The 16,564-nt window shown below is 41.9% G+C and overlaps 1 protein-coding gene across 3 annotated transcripts in view; it reads left to right on the top strand.

The window, feature by feature from the left end:
- Window positions 1-16,564, top strand: part of mipol1 (mirror-image polydactyly 1) — a 64,673-nt gene that overhangs the window by 21,574 nt on the left and 26,535 nt on the right. For all 3 annotated transcript variants that reach the window (XM_084045171.1, XM_084045170.1, XM_084045172.1), the window contains 7 exons: window positions 5,177-5,273; window positions 6,910-6,959; window positions 7,701-7,950; window positions 11,012-11,102; window positions 11,696-11,783; window positions 14,404-14,527; window positions 15,800-15,833. In XM_084045171.1, coding sequence (XP_083901297.1) covers window positions 5,177-5,273; window positions 6,910-6,959; window positions 7,701-7,950; window positions 11,012-11,102; window positions 11,696-11,783; window positions 14,404-14,527; window positions 15,800-15,833 — 734 coding nt within the window. The remainder of the gene's footprint in view (window positions 1-5,176; window positions 5,274-6,909; window positions 6,960-7,700; window positions 7,951-11,011; window positions 11,103-11,695; window positions 11,784-14,403; window positions 14,528-15,799; window positions 15,834-16,564) is intronic.

Here is a 16,564-nt window from a genome sequence, read left to right as displayed (position 1 = left end):
GGCAGCGAAGGACAAAGAACGAGAAAAGTTTCAAAGTGACTATGGATATATCTGTAGATTAACCACTCTTACAGCTGTCTGTCTGTCTGTCTGTCTGTCTGTCTGTCTGTCTGTCTGTCTTACCTATTGTCTAAGGAAGTGATTTCTCAATCGTTTTAATTTCAAGGACCCTCAGTTTTATATGCGGACCCCCATTTAATACCTTATCTTTTTTTGCTCTGGGACCCCATATCTACATGGTAAAATCCTCAGTGTAAATTTTACTCTGGGAGTGTACAAATGGAACCAAATGGAGTAGAAGGGTCCATTTGGTTCCTTTTTCCCCCATTTGTACACTACATTTGTACACTCTCAGACTTACAGACACGTGAAAGGGTCCATTTGGTTCCTAAACTAACAATCATTTAGCTGGGGACCCCCTGGAACACCCACAAGGACCCCCACGGTGATAGCCAGTGTTCTAAAGCAGTGGTTCTCAAACTGGGATCCGGGGACCCCCAGGGGTCCTTGGGGAGTTACGGGACTGTAACTCTGAGAGTGTACAAATGGAACCAAATGGACCCTTTCGGAAATGGCACGCTGCGTTCGGGATTTGGGCCATTTTGCTCAAAACGGGCCAATCCTGCAAACCTTTGAAGCCAATGTTAGCCAATCAGGATGGAATATAAAAAATCGGACAGATCCGTCTTGATCACATGACATGATCACGCTGCCTCCTGGCAGCGCTAGAAAAGACTGATGTGAAAAATGTAAGGCATAGGTTTTTCCTTGGCCTCTAGGTAGGGAGTGCGTGTAAAGATTCACGCAGATCGGTGCAGTTATAGGTAAAAACATGAATCGGCCTGTTATAGTGCCACCATGAGGCTGATTTGAAAAAACTTTGGAAGCCAATCTTAGCCAATCAGGATGGAATATGAAAAATTCGACAGATCCGTCTTGATCACATGACTATAGAGATACTGTGTACCAATTTGCGTGATGTTTGGACAAAAAACATTTTCCCCAATATTCAACCTAGAATAGGAATGTTAGGGTTCAAGTGGTTAAAATCTGAGATGTCATTGTATCTCCTCTCCTTGAAAAATAAGAAAGGTACAAATGCGAAGACCCTTTTGGAATTATTCATGTACGGTACATACAGTATGACTTCTCCAAGGACCCCTAGCTTTCTTCTCGTCTTTATTTTATTTTATTCTTATTTATTTTTTGTTCATTTTATTTCTGTGTTAGTAAGTGTTGTACGTAAGTGTACATGTAGACTGTGTACTGTAATGCATAATTGCTATTTTTGACGCATATCAACACTAGAGGGCACTGCCGTCCTAATCACACTTCCTCTATCACACACACACACACACACACACACACACACACACACACATACACATACACATACACATACACACACACACATACTGTACATACATACATACATACACACACACACACACACACACACACACACACACACACACACACACACACACACACACACACACACAGTCGCACAGAAACAGCCACAGGTGTACACACACACACACACACACACACACACACACACACACACACACACACACACACACTGACGCGCCCTCTCCCCTGTGCTTAACTGTCAGTGTATCCTGCTAATTGCTCGCCGTCTATTTGTTGCTTGCTCATGAATTAACAAGCATTTACAAGGGGACCGCCAACGCTTTTAATTACACCTGAGGAGCTCAGTTCTTATTGGGTGGCTCCTTTAACGAGCTGTGTTAACGATCTGCTAACGAGGCTGTGATATTAAAGGCGTGTTTGCTTTGCTGAAGGACTACAGGCGCTGGAAGCCTCCACGTTGCTAAGGATTACACACACACACGCAGACACACACAGACACACACACCCACACAGACACACACACACACACACATAACCGTCATCTCTGATTAGCTGTCATAACTGGGCTGAACCTGGGTTGGCAGAGTGTAAGGGCTGCAACGGTTAATCGATCTGATACATTTGAATGATTATTCAAAATAATCGTTTTCAATAGAATGATCGTTTTAATCTATTTTTTTCTTTTTTAAATAACACAAATTCTGAATACCTTTTTTAAGTAGCGAAAATAGTGAAAATAGCCGCACAAGCTCTCAACATGTGGTGTCGTGATTTGCGACCTGTTGTGAGCTTATACATGGGCTAGTTTCACTATTTTTGTGCCACACTGTTGTGCGATGAAGTATAACGTACAATCGATTTAGACATAATTTCGATTTTTTTTTCACGTTGATTACTTGATATGTAAAAAAAATAAAAATAAAGACTTCTTGATTATTCAATTAATTATAAAAGTAATCAATACAATAATCGCTAAGAAAATGATGGACGCGTTGCAGCCCTGGTAGAGAGAGACAGAGACAGACTCATACAGGTACAAGCAGTGAACCAACTTGTAGATCGGCTATTTCGGTGAATGTTTGCTTATTTTCCTCGAATGTTTGCCTAGTAGTAATAGCGGTTAACTCAGTCTTTAGCCCCGTTGACAGAGTTTAGAGTGTTGAACATTCATCAACGCATGCGGCAAAACTAATAGAACATGATACAGCACTGTCTGGAAATCACAAGACATGTACAGTTACTAAAGAAGCATGCTGGATTTGAGAATAACATGTTTTCTACTGAATTGAACATAAAAATGTCAAAAATGTTCAGGGATGGGACGATATGAAAATGACATGTCACGATTATTGTGGCAAAAATGATTGCGATTAACGATATTATCGCGGTAATCAACATATTGCCTAAAACTTAGAATGCCACTTTTGTTAATCACTTGAACCCCCGGCCTCCCTATTCTGGGGGGCAGTGGGGCGGCAGTGGCTCAGGGTTAGAGTGGCCGGGTAGAGTGAACTGGAAAAACCGCAAGGTTCCCAGTTCGATCCCGGGCTGGGGCGCTCCCCTAGAGTTAGTGTCGAAGTGTCCTTGAGCAAGACGCTGAACCCCTAATTGCTCCCGATGAGCATGTCGGTTCCTTGCATGGTTTCCTCCGCCATCGGTGTATGAATGTGTGTGTGAATGGGTTAATGGCACAATCAATGTAAAGCGCTGCGGATAGAAGCGCTATATAAATGCACCATTTACCATTTACAAGCTCGCAACGCGTTGCGAGCTTGTAGATCTGCTATTTCGAATCAATTTGTGTAGAGTGAAATAAGAGCGTACCAAATGCACTCCTAACAGGTCCGTTTTATCAAGTATAAAGGGTTTAAGTGGTACTGAATTTGCAGCTCAACAAAAGCTAATTCATCCTAATGAATTTCACGATAAATTAAAATCTACACGATACGATTATTGTGAGTGTTTTTTTATCACGATAAACGATTATAACGATTATTGTCCCATCCCACGACTCGGAGTCAAAAACTAAAATGGGATTCCACACTCGTAATTAAAAGGGTAAATCCAAAAACAAATGTATTAAAGTAAAAACACAGGCTGCGGTGTGATGTGTCAGCCAGCGGTATCACTGGTGTAATGAGTGCATGCATGTGGGAAAGTGTCATTTATAGATCGACATTTGTATTGACAAAAATGAATATACATGAACATATACGCTACATGTACGTTATCTGTTAATAGGATAAAACAAAGACAAAAAAAACATTTGCACTTTGAGTGCAAATGTTTGTGTAACCTGAGTGCCACGTGCTTTGGGGGAGGTGGAGGGTGTGTGGCAGAGAACAGAGGTGTATGTACAGAGAACCAAAAGCGATGATAAATAATGTTTTTACTATTTAACGTGCTAGACAATTAAAATAGCAAAGACCAACATTGGTACTGTAAACGGAACCTGTTACAACTTAATTAATTAATGATTATGATTAGATCCAGTTATATAACGTGTGCGGGTGTGAAAATAACCAAAATAAAAGCAAACTAAACTGCTGCCAATCTGTCTCTTCTCTCTCTCTCTCTCCCACTCTCTCTCTCTCTCTCGCACACACACACAGGTCTGAGGTCTCTTTCCAGGCACTTACCGCAACAAACATCTGTTATATCCGTGTCAAATAGGACAAATTGTAACATGCCAATATTTTACTTGCTGTATTGATTTAACACCAGCCAATGTGCATGTCTCTCTCCCTCTCTCTCTCTCTCTGTATGTGTGCGTCGGGAGGCAGTAGGCACAGGTGTGTTTGACACATGTCAAATTGCGACATTTGATTGACTTATGATATAATCATAATTGACACAAGGAATTAACAATCACACTTTGCGGATTACGGAGAAATTTGAATGTCAGAAATGTGGAGAGAATGATGGAGAGAGGTAGACAATGAATGTGTATGAGAGAGAGAGAGAGAGAAAGAGAGAGGAAGAGACTATGTATAACTGGTAATCACATGATGCTGAGCTATTTTCATTTCTGCAGGTAGACATTTAGCTGCATGCATTTTATTATTAGGAAAGGATATGCCTGCTGGCAGAGATTTGCGCTAGTGTGTGTGTGTGTGTGTGTGTGTGTGTGTGTGTGTGTGTGTGTGTGTGTGTGTGTGTGTGTGTGTGTGTGTGTGTGTGTGTGTGTGTGTGTGTGTGTGTGTGTGTGTGAGTGCGAGTGCATTCTCTTTTCACCTTCAGATATGAATTACAGAAATAAATATAAATAAATAAAAACAACTGTTAGAATTAGCTGCTCAAACTGTTACTTGACCCCCAAATTGATATGTATTTGGACGCGGACCCCCCATCTGAAAATGTTTTGTGCCCGGGACCCCCAGAAAAGAAGATTTGTGTTAAAACATTTAAACTATTTCAAGATTTTAAAAAAATGATCAAAAATAGCTCGCTGTGAGCTTGTATATCTGCTATTTTTGAGAACCACTTTTCTAAACCACTGTTCTAAATCCTAAGAGTTTTCTGAAAAAGACACATAAGAGGTTTATCATACCTGCTGTTATTTTCTTCTATTTTTATTATAATATTTTTCTACTTAATTACATCCAGTATTATTATTATACTTTATTTTATCTTGTTGTATTGTTGTGTTGTTAGCATACATTCTGTGTGGAACACATCCCACCAGCATGTTACTGCTTGTACCTTGTACATACATACCTTGTATGTGAGTGAGTCAAATAAACCCCTGTTGATTCTTCTTGATAGTTGAATGTATTTGTATTTGTTCTTTGTGTTTTTCCAGTCAATCCTGAAGTGAATGTAGAGCTGAAACAGCGGCTGCCAGCGTCTTCTAAACAACAGCACACCAACGACGCGCTAACACCGCGCAGCACTACCGGGTAAAGACACGCTAATATCAATATTCAGGCATACAGCAGACGCTCTTAATCCAGAGCGATTTACAGTAAGCAAGGTAAATAGTAATCTAGGATCATAGGTAAACCAAGAACCTAGCATAGGTCTAAACAGTATAATGTAAAAAATAAAATAGTCTGTACATTGAAACTATACACATTATAGGATGCCAGGTCTACATAACATGCTATCTATTAGTATCCAAATGACATTTTAGCCTTTGCATAAGCCTGCAAGGTCGTCAAGGCTACGGCAAGTGCTACGGGCTCAGGGGTGGGCAACTTTGATGATGGAGAGGGCCACTATATTTCCACACTCACTCCAGAGGGCCACATTGCAAATACTATCGGGCAGACACCTCTTATCTCCATATTTTAATTTTTTTCATAAATTAATGCCATACTTTGCCATTCTATGTCACACAAAAGTAGCAAAAGTAGCTGATCTACAAGCTCGTAGATCTGCTTTTTTTTAAATTGCAATCCTGAAAAGTACATTTTTGTATTTGATTTCAAATGCATTTAGTTATACTTATGTTAACTCTGTGAACTTAAATACAAATACATTGGACATAAAAAAAGATGCTAGAATTGTATTACTAGTCATTAAGCTACTAATATACAGTATACTGAAGTAATTAAAGCTGGTCATGTTTGCATGTTTGGAATTGTAACAGCTGAAATCAATAACCTATCAGTATTCCAATATTAACCGATTATTAAGTGAAGGTGGCCCCCGCATGTGGCCCCCACCCCGCCAGTTGCCCATGTATCACGCAACGCTATGGCCTAACAACACGCACAATACAACTACACAACACTACAGGATAAAGACATGTTAACACAACTACACACAAGTGTGTTGACAGTCCACGATGGGCCAAGAGAAAGTTGTGGGAGGAGCTTTTCCAGGCTACTGTTTATTTTCATGTAAATAACAACAACACACAAATCACATGAGCCCTCTCTCCCCATCTCCCAAATCCAAGCCAGCCGTCCACTGTTCACAAAAAAAAAGAAAAACACCAAAAGAATGATTTCTTGTTTGTCAGGAGAAGGGAGACAAAGACAGTGTACTGCCATGTCTTCTGTATAGTGTCTACTCTGTGAAAGCTCAGAGAGGGAGAGACAGTGTAGGAAATAGCTAAATAGCCAACGTGTCGTGTATACTGTAGCACCCTGGGGGACTCCGGTCAACTAAGTCAGTGGTTCTCAAACTTTTTCATGTCAAGGACACCCAAAATGATATGTATTTGGCCGCGGACCCCAATATCAAAATATTTTGTTCCAGGTACCCCCAGAAGCAAAGATTTTTGTTACAGATGTTCGCTTTAAAATATATATTCAAAGATTTGCACAAGTTTTCACGATTTTTCAAAAATAGCAGATCTGCAAGCTCATAGCACGTGCTATGAGCTTGTATATCTGCTTTTTTTTAATAGACAAACTATAAAATAATATGGTTAAAGTGGTTAAAATGATTGTGACACTATATTAACACATTTTGCCGGGGACCCCCTGGTATCCCTCCAAGGACCCCTGGTGGTCCCCGTACCCCACTTTGAGAACCAAGGAACTAAGTATACATGGTTTAAGTGGTTATATCTGAATGTCATTTCAGGTGCAGTGATAAGAGAACGCCGACCCCCACTCAGTCTGACGGGACTCAAGGTAATGCAGCTAAAAGCTACTGTAGCTAACTGTACATCTTCACATTTAACCCCCGTGTCTCCCCCAATGAATCATACTGTCTGCTGCACTATTTGGTGCCCCCCCCCCTACACACACACACACACACACACACACACACCTAACCATCTGAGACTGCTATCTGCATTCTCACTATTTGGTGTCTCTGCACTCTATAAGAAGCTACCAGCATTATCTGCGTCTGCTCACTATTTGGCAGCCTTCCTACGCCTTCAACCACGGGAACTCATCGTTTCATGTGTGTGTGTGTGTTTGGGGGGGATCTGTGTTGATTCATACTAAACATATCTTCGTCTCTGCAATTTTTCTCACACACATACACACACACACACACACACACACACACACACACACACACACACACACACACAGCCAAGCAAACATACTGCCTGCACATGCATACAAATAAAAACATACTGTGTGTGTGTGTGTGTGTGTGTGTGTGTGTGTGTGTGTGTGTGTGTGTGTGTGTGTGTGTGTGTGTGTGTGTGTGTGTGTGTGTGTGTGTGTGTGTGTGTGTGTGTGTGTGTGTGTGTGTGTGCGCGCGTGCGCGTGTGTACCTATCAGATGATTCATAATGAATGTGGTTCAAGACAGTTCTGTGGACTTTGTTTCAAATGTCTTACTCTGTCTGTCTGTCTGTCTGTCTGTCTGTCTGTCTGTCTGTCTGTCTGTCTGTCTGTCTTGTTGTCTGTGTGTCAGGAGTCCATCCGTTGTTCCAGGAGGTGTCCAGGTCCTCCAGATCTCCTTCTCCTCTCTCCCTGTGTTCACCTCACTCAGTGCGGAGGTCCCCCTCTGCCCTCTCCCCCAGACTGCCTGTCCCAGCACCGGTCCCCTGCGCCCTGTCCCCCAGACTGCCCGTACCACCAGGACCAGGACCAGTCCCAGTCCAGATGGAGGTGGACAACAAACCCCCCAGTCACACACCCTTACCCAGGACAGACAGCCTGAGGTACTGCACCACACTGATGAAGAACTGACATCATGTTTCATCCAATTAACTCAACTAAAAAGTTGACCATAATTATTAAAGACTACCTCAGTGGTTCTCATACTTTTTTCATTTCTAGGACTCCCATAACTCAATAATACAGGAGTTTGAATGAATGCCAAATGATGTGCAGGATGTAATGTGCATAAAGATGTGAGGGGACTTAATTTAACTGCCTACATTGTTTAAATATTTAATTTAAAAAGAAAGATCCTCACTCACACTAAGCCCTTGTACATCCTGACTGGGGGATGTACTTGTACATCAAGCCGCCTCACAGTACAGAAACAGGAGATAGGCTCCTGACCCTATGGGCCACATCGCTCTGGAACCGTTGGTTCTCCAATGCCACTGCTACTTTTATGTTACCCCCCCCTGGACATGACGCTAGTATGTCACCGGGACTTACCCCGCAATCCAACCCTTAATGCTGAGGGCCCAGCAGGGAGGCATTGGGCACCATTTTTATAGTCTTTGGTATGACCTGGCGGGGGGATTGAACCCCCGACCTCCCTTTCTCGGGGTGGGCGCTCTAACCACAAGGCCACTGAGCTGCTGGGAATGGAAGTAGGAGGTGAAATAGTATATGTAATGGGAGGTGAAATGGGAGGTGAAATAGGAGGCTTTAAAGGGGTTCTAGGCAACTTCAGAGATCAACGAAAAGAAAAAAACTGTCGTCAAACAGTTAGTAGTACCGTTGACTGACAACCCCTTCAGCCAATCAGCAGTTCGATCCCCGTCAGCCAATCAGCAGCTCCTTTTCCCAACCACCAGCCATATGACGCAAGGGGACTTTAGAAGGGGCTATGCCGAAAATAGGTTGCTTTATTCGGATACGTACTTGTCACTGCCCGCCCCTGCGAGTTCTCTGAATTTTTATTTTTAAATAGGCTCTGTCATGATTAATTGACCACATGTATGAAGTTAAACAACTAAATTCTATCCAAACGATATCTTAAAAGTAAATTCCGTGCCTTAAAAAATAAGTTTGAGAGCGTTTTAAAGTTTTAAAACCGAAAGTAAAAACAACGCACATAAAACAATGGCTGCCGTTCCATTTTTGTCGGCTGCACTCGGTTCCATTCGGTTTCACTCGAAACAGTTCACACGGACATGGACGCGCACACACGCGCACATGCACTTCATTTCATTTACGTCCCGGATACCCGGATGTCAAAACATAAATAGTGGGGAAAATACGGATTTCAGAAAGAGGACTGTGTTTCAATGCAGGAAAACATCCCGGCATCATTATATAGTGGCTGATAGAGGGGAAAAAATGCAAAATATATATATATAAATATTTGTAAAATGTAGGCTTAAGTTGCCTAGTATACCTTTAACACATTGACCGCCAGAGGTTAATCTCATAATGTACTCACCAGTGCCAACGTTTTATTGTTGTTTTTTGTTTTTTTCACGTCGCCATAGACCTTGTTAAAATCCTTAAAATTGAGCTGCGCACTGTTTGTAAACATCGCCTGGTTCGAGCAGTGAAAACCATGTGTCAAACGGAATCTCCATGTTGTAGTTAGAACGGTTTATGTTAGACAGTGATCACCGAGGAGCAGAAAACAACAAGGAGAAAATTGAGTTTCAGTTTCGTCATTAGAACGAGGGCTGACGGCATCGGCAAAACCGGATCCCAATTAATTCTGTTTCCGTGGTGTTACAATGAAATGTGCCGTACCGGAAATTGAAAAAAAAAAAAAAAGGAAAAAGCACCACGGCCTGTAGGCTACGGGATCGGCGCTTTACAGTTGGTTTTATCGGCCCGTAGGCTACGGGCCTGGCGGTGAGAGTGTTAACTCACTGAGTGCCATTAACGTGTTTCACGTGTTTTTAGCGCTATGGCTCAACGTGCCATTAACGTGTTTGACGTGTTTTTGAAAAATTTGCATAAAAATGAAAAGATTTTTTTTTTTTTTTTTTTGGAAAAACATGTTCAGAACCCAAGATATCATCATCTGAAGGTGTGCAGCTCCATCCACTCCTTGTTTAACTTAGAACTGAAAAAGGCTGTATCTCGCTTCCTAAGCACTTTTTGTTTTCTGTGAAAAAAACTCTGGCACTTTTCAGAATCAATTCTGAAATAATTCTCGCAATCCTGGCACTCAATGAGTTAATGGGAGGTGAAATAGGAGGGTTGTAATGGGAGGTGAAATAGGAGTTTTAACGGGAGGTGAAATAGGAGGTGTAATGGGAGGTGAAATAGGAGTTTTAACGGGAGGTGAAATAGGAGGTGTAATGGGAGGTGAAATAGGAGGTGTAATGGGAGGTACATAGGAGGTGTAATGGGAGGTGACATAGGATGTAATTTCCCGCTCCTTAAAGGTCACATCTCAACTCAGCAGGTAAATAAACTGTAATAAAGACAGGATGATGTTCCATTGAGAGACACTGTTATTACTCTGTGTGTGTGTGTGTGTGTGTGTGTGTGTGTGTGTGTGTGTGTGTGTGTGTGTGTGTGTGTGTGTGTGTGCGTGTGCGCGTGGGGCTGGCTGTTTGGAGGTAGATGGGGGGTGATAGAGTAAGAGCGAGAGAGGGCAAGAGAAGAAGATAGATGGAATGAGCTGGATGGTTTTTAATATCAGAGCTTGTTGGTTCATCTCCTCTCTCTCTCTCTCTCTCTCTCTCTCTCTCTCTCTCTCTCTCTCTCTCTCTCTCTCTCTCTCTCTCTCTCTCTCTAACTATATCTCTCTCTCACTCTCTTGGTTCAATTTAACTGAAATTAGTTTTGTTTATTAAATGTTTCGGTATCTTTTGCCAAAGCAAGTGACAGTGCAATAACAATATTATAATCTATAAATATCTATACAGTATAGATGATAGATAGAGATGATATTGAATTATAATCTATCAATATGTGTATATTATATCTATACTATTAAATACATTGTCAGTACTAATAAGTCAAACAGTTGAAAGCTTTATTCTACAGGTTTGTTTCATTAAGTCCACCTGATGGAAGTATCAAAACAACAATAAATAAATAAATAAATGATCTCTCCCTCCTCTCCAGTGGTTCTGATAGGAAAGCAGGTGTGGACAGAGATCAGAACATCTCCTTTCTCCTGAAGGAACTGGACTCACTGAGAGAGTTGAATAAAAAGGTACACACACACACACACACACACACACACACACACACACACACACACACACACACACACACACACACACACACTCCAGGTCAACAGCAGTGGCTCTGGCAACACAGAAATGTGTGGGGAGGAATTACTCTAAATACAATTGAATAATAATAATAATCTCTGAAAGCTTAACAATAAAATCACCCTTCTAATATAAACAATATACATGGTACAGTAGTCTACACTATGTGTGATTCTTCACATAACGTTTCATTTTGTTCCGTTTACTCAAGAAGCCCAATGGACTGTATGACTGTGAATATAATATAATATACTTCCTGTTTTATGTTTGCATGTTTTATTTGACCAAATGTCCTAGAGTGGATGGGAATGATTTAAATGGCTTTTTACCACACTGTGTCTGTTAGTTCAAACTTGTAGATACATTTGATTGACTTATGAAGTAATATTTAAACAATGTGTTGATAGTGTGTGTGTGTGTGTGTGTGTGTGTGTGTGTGTGTGTGTGTGTGTGTGTGTGTGTGTGTGTGTGTGTGTGTGTGTGTGTGTGTGTGTGTGTGTGTGTGTGTGTGTGTTTGCGTGTGCGTGTGTAGTTGCAGGAGCAGTGTGTGCAGCAGCAGAGAGAACTGGAGAACAGAAGATTGGAGGTTCAAATCCAACCTGACTGGAACCACACAGCAGGTTGGACACACACACACACACACACACACACACACACACACACACACACACACACACACTTAGTTACATACAGTTCAGTCAGCTAATTCACAAATAGATTAAAAACATTTTATTTATAAAATGTATAATACATATATGCATGCTCACAGCACAACTCGTTGTGACCATGCATGCATGTATGTATTATATATATTATATAGCATGTATATATGTATTGTATAGCATGTATAGTAGTTTGGCTATTTGCGGGGGTCATTGGTCAATAGGAGACTATTGACCATAGGAGACTCCGCCGGTCATCAATTTATTGGCTTAGGAATGCAAAAAAATAAATAATTCTAGGCTTCATGGGGTGTATAATTGATAGAACATAAGTCATTTTTGGGGTGAACTACTTTAAGTGGTTAGAAGCCATTCGTGAGAGGTAGAGCGGCTGCTTGTGAACCGGAAGGTGCCCAGTTCGATCCCGAGCTCCCCCAGAGTTAGTGTCAAAGTAGTCTTGGAGGCATTGCGTCGGAGCTTGGACAGCAGGGGCGCGGCCACTGCGTTAACATGTGATTCAAATCAACAGCCAATGAAGAAAAGGGTGCGGGATCCACATGCAGTGGGTGTTGCATCTAAATAGGATCGACGGGAAGCAATTTCCCCTTGAGAAATTGCGGCCGCCATTGTTATGTACTGCTGTTTGCCTCTCGTCTGACTTTTTAGACGAGTTGCACAGCTCTCAGACCGGTAAGAGGCGTGTCCGCTCAGATTCTGAGCGTAAGCTACATCCCGCCCACAAATACCAGGGCTCTGGCCCAGAAGTTCCTCGCCACTCCCGTTTGTATGTGAGAGCTGGCGAAAACTTCTGGGAACTCAGATTAGTGTCAAAGTGTCCTTGAGCAAGACACTGAACCCCAAATTGCACTATATAAATGCACCATGTACCATTTTATGTGGTGCTACTTGCCCCTGGTGAACATCAAACCTAGCATATGTCTAAATCAGTGGTTCTCAACCAATGGTTCGTCCTCGAGGGGGTTCCAGGTGGTCCCCAGCTAAATGATGGAGAGTTGGTAACAAAATGTACCCTTATAGCTCTTTAACTCTTGAGAGCGTAAAATTAAACCAAATGGACCCTTATAGACCTTTAACTCTTGAGAGTGTAAAATTAAACCAAATGGACCCTTATAGACCTTTAACTCTTGAGAGCGTAAAATTAAACCAAATGGACCCTTATGGGTTCATTTGGTTTCATTTTACACTCTCAAGAGTTAAATTATTGTTAAACATCTGCATCACTTAATTAAATAAGTGTTATTTTGAAATAGTAGGTGTAATGGAAGGTGAAATAGGAGGTTGAAATTGGAGGTGAAATAGGAGGGTTGTAATGGAAATGGAGATAGTTAGAAGAATGGCTTCTAACTATCTCCTATGGTACCAACATCAATACAGCATGGAATTGTGGACGAAATTGTATCCAACGCTAACAAAATATTCGAAGTTTTGGGTCTGAGAGGCTAAATCTCATCAAATGGTGGTTCCGTGGCTCAAATGCCCAATAAATAACGGACCTTGATATGAAAAGGGTTGAAAATCATTGGTCTGAATGAGTGATGGTGAGAGATGAAGACAGAGAGAGAGAGTAAAGGAGTGGTAACATAACATGTGAGATGTGAGAGAATGAAAAACACCTCTTATCGTTCCATTGCTTTCCTCACAGTCTTTCTGTTATTGCTCTATGTCCTCTGAGCCACCGGTCATCTCTTCACCATTATGAGATATGAGCCTACAAAACACACTACGCAGACACACACACACACACACACACACACACACACACACACACACACTCACAGGTGAGGTTAATAATGTAACGTTGTCAATAAGCCCAGATCTCAGAGAGATCACAACACAAGCTAATATATCTTTCTGTCTGTCTGTCTGTCTGTCTGTCTGTCTATCTGTCCATCTATCTGTCTATCTTATCTATCTATCTATCTATCTATCTATCTATCTATCTATCTGTCTGTCTGTCTGTCTGTCTGTCTGTCTGTCTGTCTGTCCCACTTAATTAAACTGGAAGAGATACTGATACTGAGTGCGCTATATATATATCTCAGAATAACAGAGATCAAAGCTGTTCAAGCTGTTCATTCATTCTGCAGTTTTTATTATTTAAGGTCAATACGTGGTCCTTTCGACGTCTGAAAAAAACTCCGGTTCGGACAGGCTTTCGGAACTAGTTCGGAGAGTCAGGAAAGGGTTCTGAGATCGTCCATCAGAAGTTCCAAATGACATGACGCTTTGGTTATATCACCGAAGTTCGGAAGTCTGTAGGAGCATGTGTTGCACTTTACTCAGTTTCTACTTTTCTACAGTCTATTACTGTCATTTGAGCATGTGATATACACTTCAAAATTCAATAATGGTTTGAGTGATCTTTATTTACACAATCCTGTAGTTTGTTGTTGTGCATCATGGGAGAATGCATGTCAAACAGCTCAATTCATTCAGCATATTAGAGAAATACAGCATCAATATGTGTGTGTGTGTGTGTGTGTGTGTGTGTGTGTGTGTGTGTGTGTGTGTGTGTGTGTGTGTGTGTGTGTGTGTGTGTGTGTGTGTGTGTGTATAGCTCTAGTAGAGGAGATCTATTCGGCTCAGCGGAGCAGAGATGAAGCTGTGATGATGCGGCTCCGTCTGGCCAATGAGGAGAGAGACCACGCTCTGCTCCACGCCAAACACCTCCAGCACAACCAGTACGTAACCAAACGCACCTCAACTCACCTCCAGCATAACCAGTACGTAACCAAACGCACCTCACCTCCAGCACAGTGAGCACACCCAGTACGTAGTTCTCAAACTTTTTGAACATTTTTCTCCTGATCAGCGCTGAGTAATCAGATCCACTAGGGTATTACACCTAATGATAAACATACCCGGGACCCGAGGTAATAGAAAACATTTAAACTAGTTATCATTGTTAAATGAATCAGTATTTATTGAGCAACTACATGGCCTACAGTATATCTCGTCTAAAATGTCATAAGAAACTATTATTTGCTGTTACCATAAAGGTGAAATAGAGATCGTTTCCAGACCGGCCGCATTTGCTCTCACTCCACTTCCTTAAAACTGTGTGGGCCACTGGTGTAGGCCACGCACACAAGCTGGCTGTTGCGACGAGGACATCCAGGCGTTAGTGGACAGTGACACAGCCACTTGGTGACACTACATAATAGTGTCAAAGGGGAGAGAGTGAGGGCTGTTTGCTATTGCCACAGTTTGTTATTGCAGTTCCCCCTTTCCGTCTGTAGGGGGCATGTATCGCGCAAAGCAGATTTTCTCAATTTCCTGTTGAAATCTTTGTCCCGTCCCCCCCCCCCCCCCCCACACTCTTCTTCTTCACTGGTTTGGTTTCATATGTTGATGTTTTGGACAGGGAGGCTGGCAAGCCTGTGTGTGTGTGTGTGTGTGTGTGTGTGTGTGTGTGTGTGTGTGTGTGTGTGTGTGTGTGTGTGTGTGCGTGTGCGTGTGTGTGAGAGCAGTAATATTTCCTCTTCTTTCCAACCTAATTACATTTCTACTTCAGGGAATATCAGCGTCTCTCAGATCAGATCTATATCTCAATAAAACCTCTGAGCTGCTACTGGAGTGAAGACACACCTCTGATTTGACCAAAATAACCTCCTCTCCTCTCCTCTCCTCTCCTCTAACCTCCTTTCATCTAACCTCCTCTCCTCTCCTCTCCTAGCCTCCTCTCCTCTCCCGAGGGGGGAGCAGAATCTCTGATGAAGAGTGAATATGGATGAGCATGCCCCACACGCTTGCTGTGTGTGTGTGTGTGTGTGTGTGTGTGTGTGTGTGTGTGTGTGTGTGTGTGTGTGTGTGTGTGTGTGTGTGTGTGTGTGTGTGTGTGTGTGTGTGTGTGTGTGTGTGTGTGTGTGTGTGTGTGTGTGTGTGTGTGTGTGTGTGTGTGTGTGTATAACTAGTAAATGAGATGATTTGATTCCTTCCTCTTTCTCTCACAGGTTGGAGAGTATTAACACAGAGGAGAGTGATGCGGTGAGCACACAGACACACACACACACACACACAGCATTGTCAGTATGTGTGTCGATGTCAGTTAAAAAGTTTCTGTAATTTTAAAATGTTCAGTTCAACCTACAGACAGTATATATGTGTGCCAGTGTGCGTGCGTGAGTGTGTGTAAATATGTACAGTATATATAATGTGTGTGTGTGTGTGTGTGAGTGTGTATGTACTGCATGTGTGTACATGTATATATTCTGTATGAGTGAGTGCATGTGTGTGCGTGTGTCTGTACTGCACATTGTGTGTGTATGTGTATTACTGTATATATACTTAACTTCTACACACACTGAAAATAGCAGATCTACAAGCTCACAACACGTCGCAGCCAGACGTGTCGTGAGCGTGCTTGTAGAGCTTGTTGTTATTTTCGTTAGTTATTTTAAGATGAGAAACTATTGGAATTGGTCACATTAGCAATAGAATACATGTTTAGAGATGCATCTTCCATGAAACATGAATGGTCTCAGAAATGTAATAAAAGCAAAAGTTTAAAGCCTCAATCTATGATTTCTTCATGTCTGGTTGGCTGTAATGTAGAACAGCTGGCAGCAACATAGGTTTAAAATGATAGCATCAACAATGATAACATCATCGTTTACTCACTTCTCACATAGAAAGGTGATGGCATTCACTGCCTACACCCCCACCCCCCCATTTTCTACTCTGTACACAAGTAAGACGCGTGAACGCTGGAAGCGAAC

The sequence above is a fragment of the Gymnoscopelus microlampas genome (assembly GCF_963454915.1).
Source record: "Gymnoscopelus microlampas genome assembly, chromosome: 20".
NCBI classification, from domain to species: domain Eukaryota; kingdom Metazoa; phylum Chordata; class Actinopteri; order Myctophiformes; family Myctophidae; genus Gymnoscopelus; species Gymnoscopelus microlampas.
The sequence above is the reverse complement of the archived record's forward strand: the minus strand, read 5'-3'. Positions and strand labels throughout refer to the sequence as shown.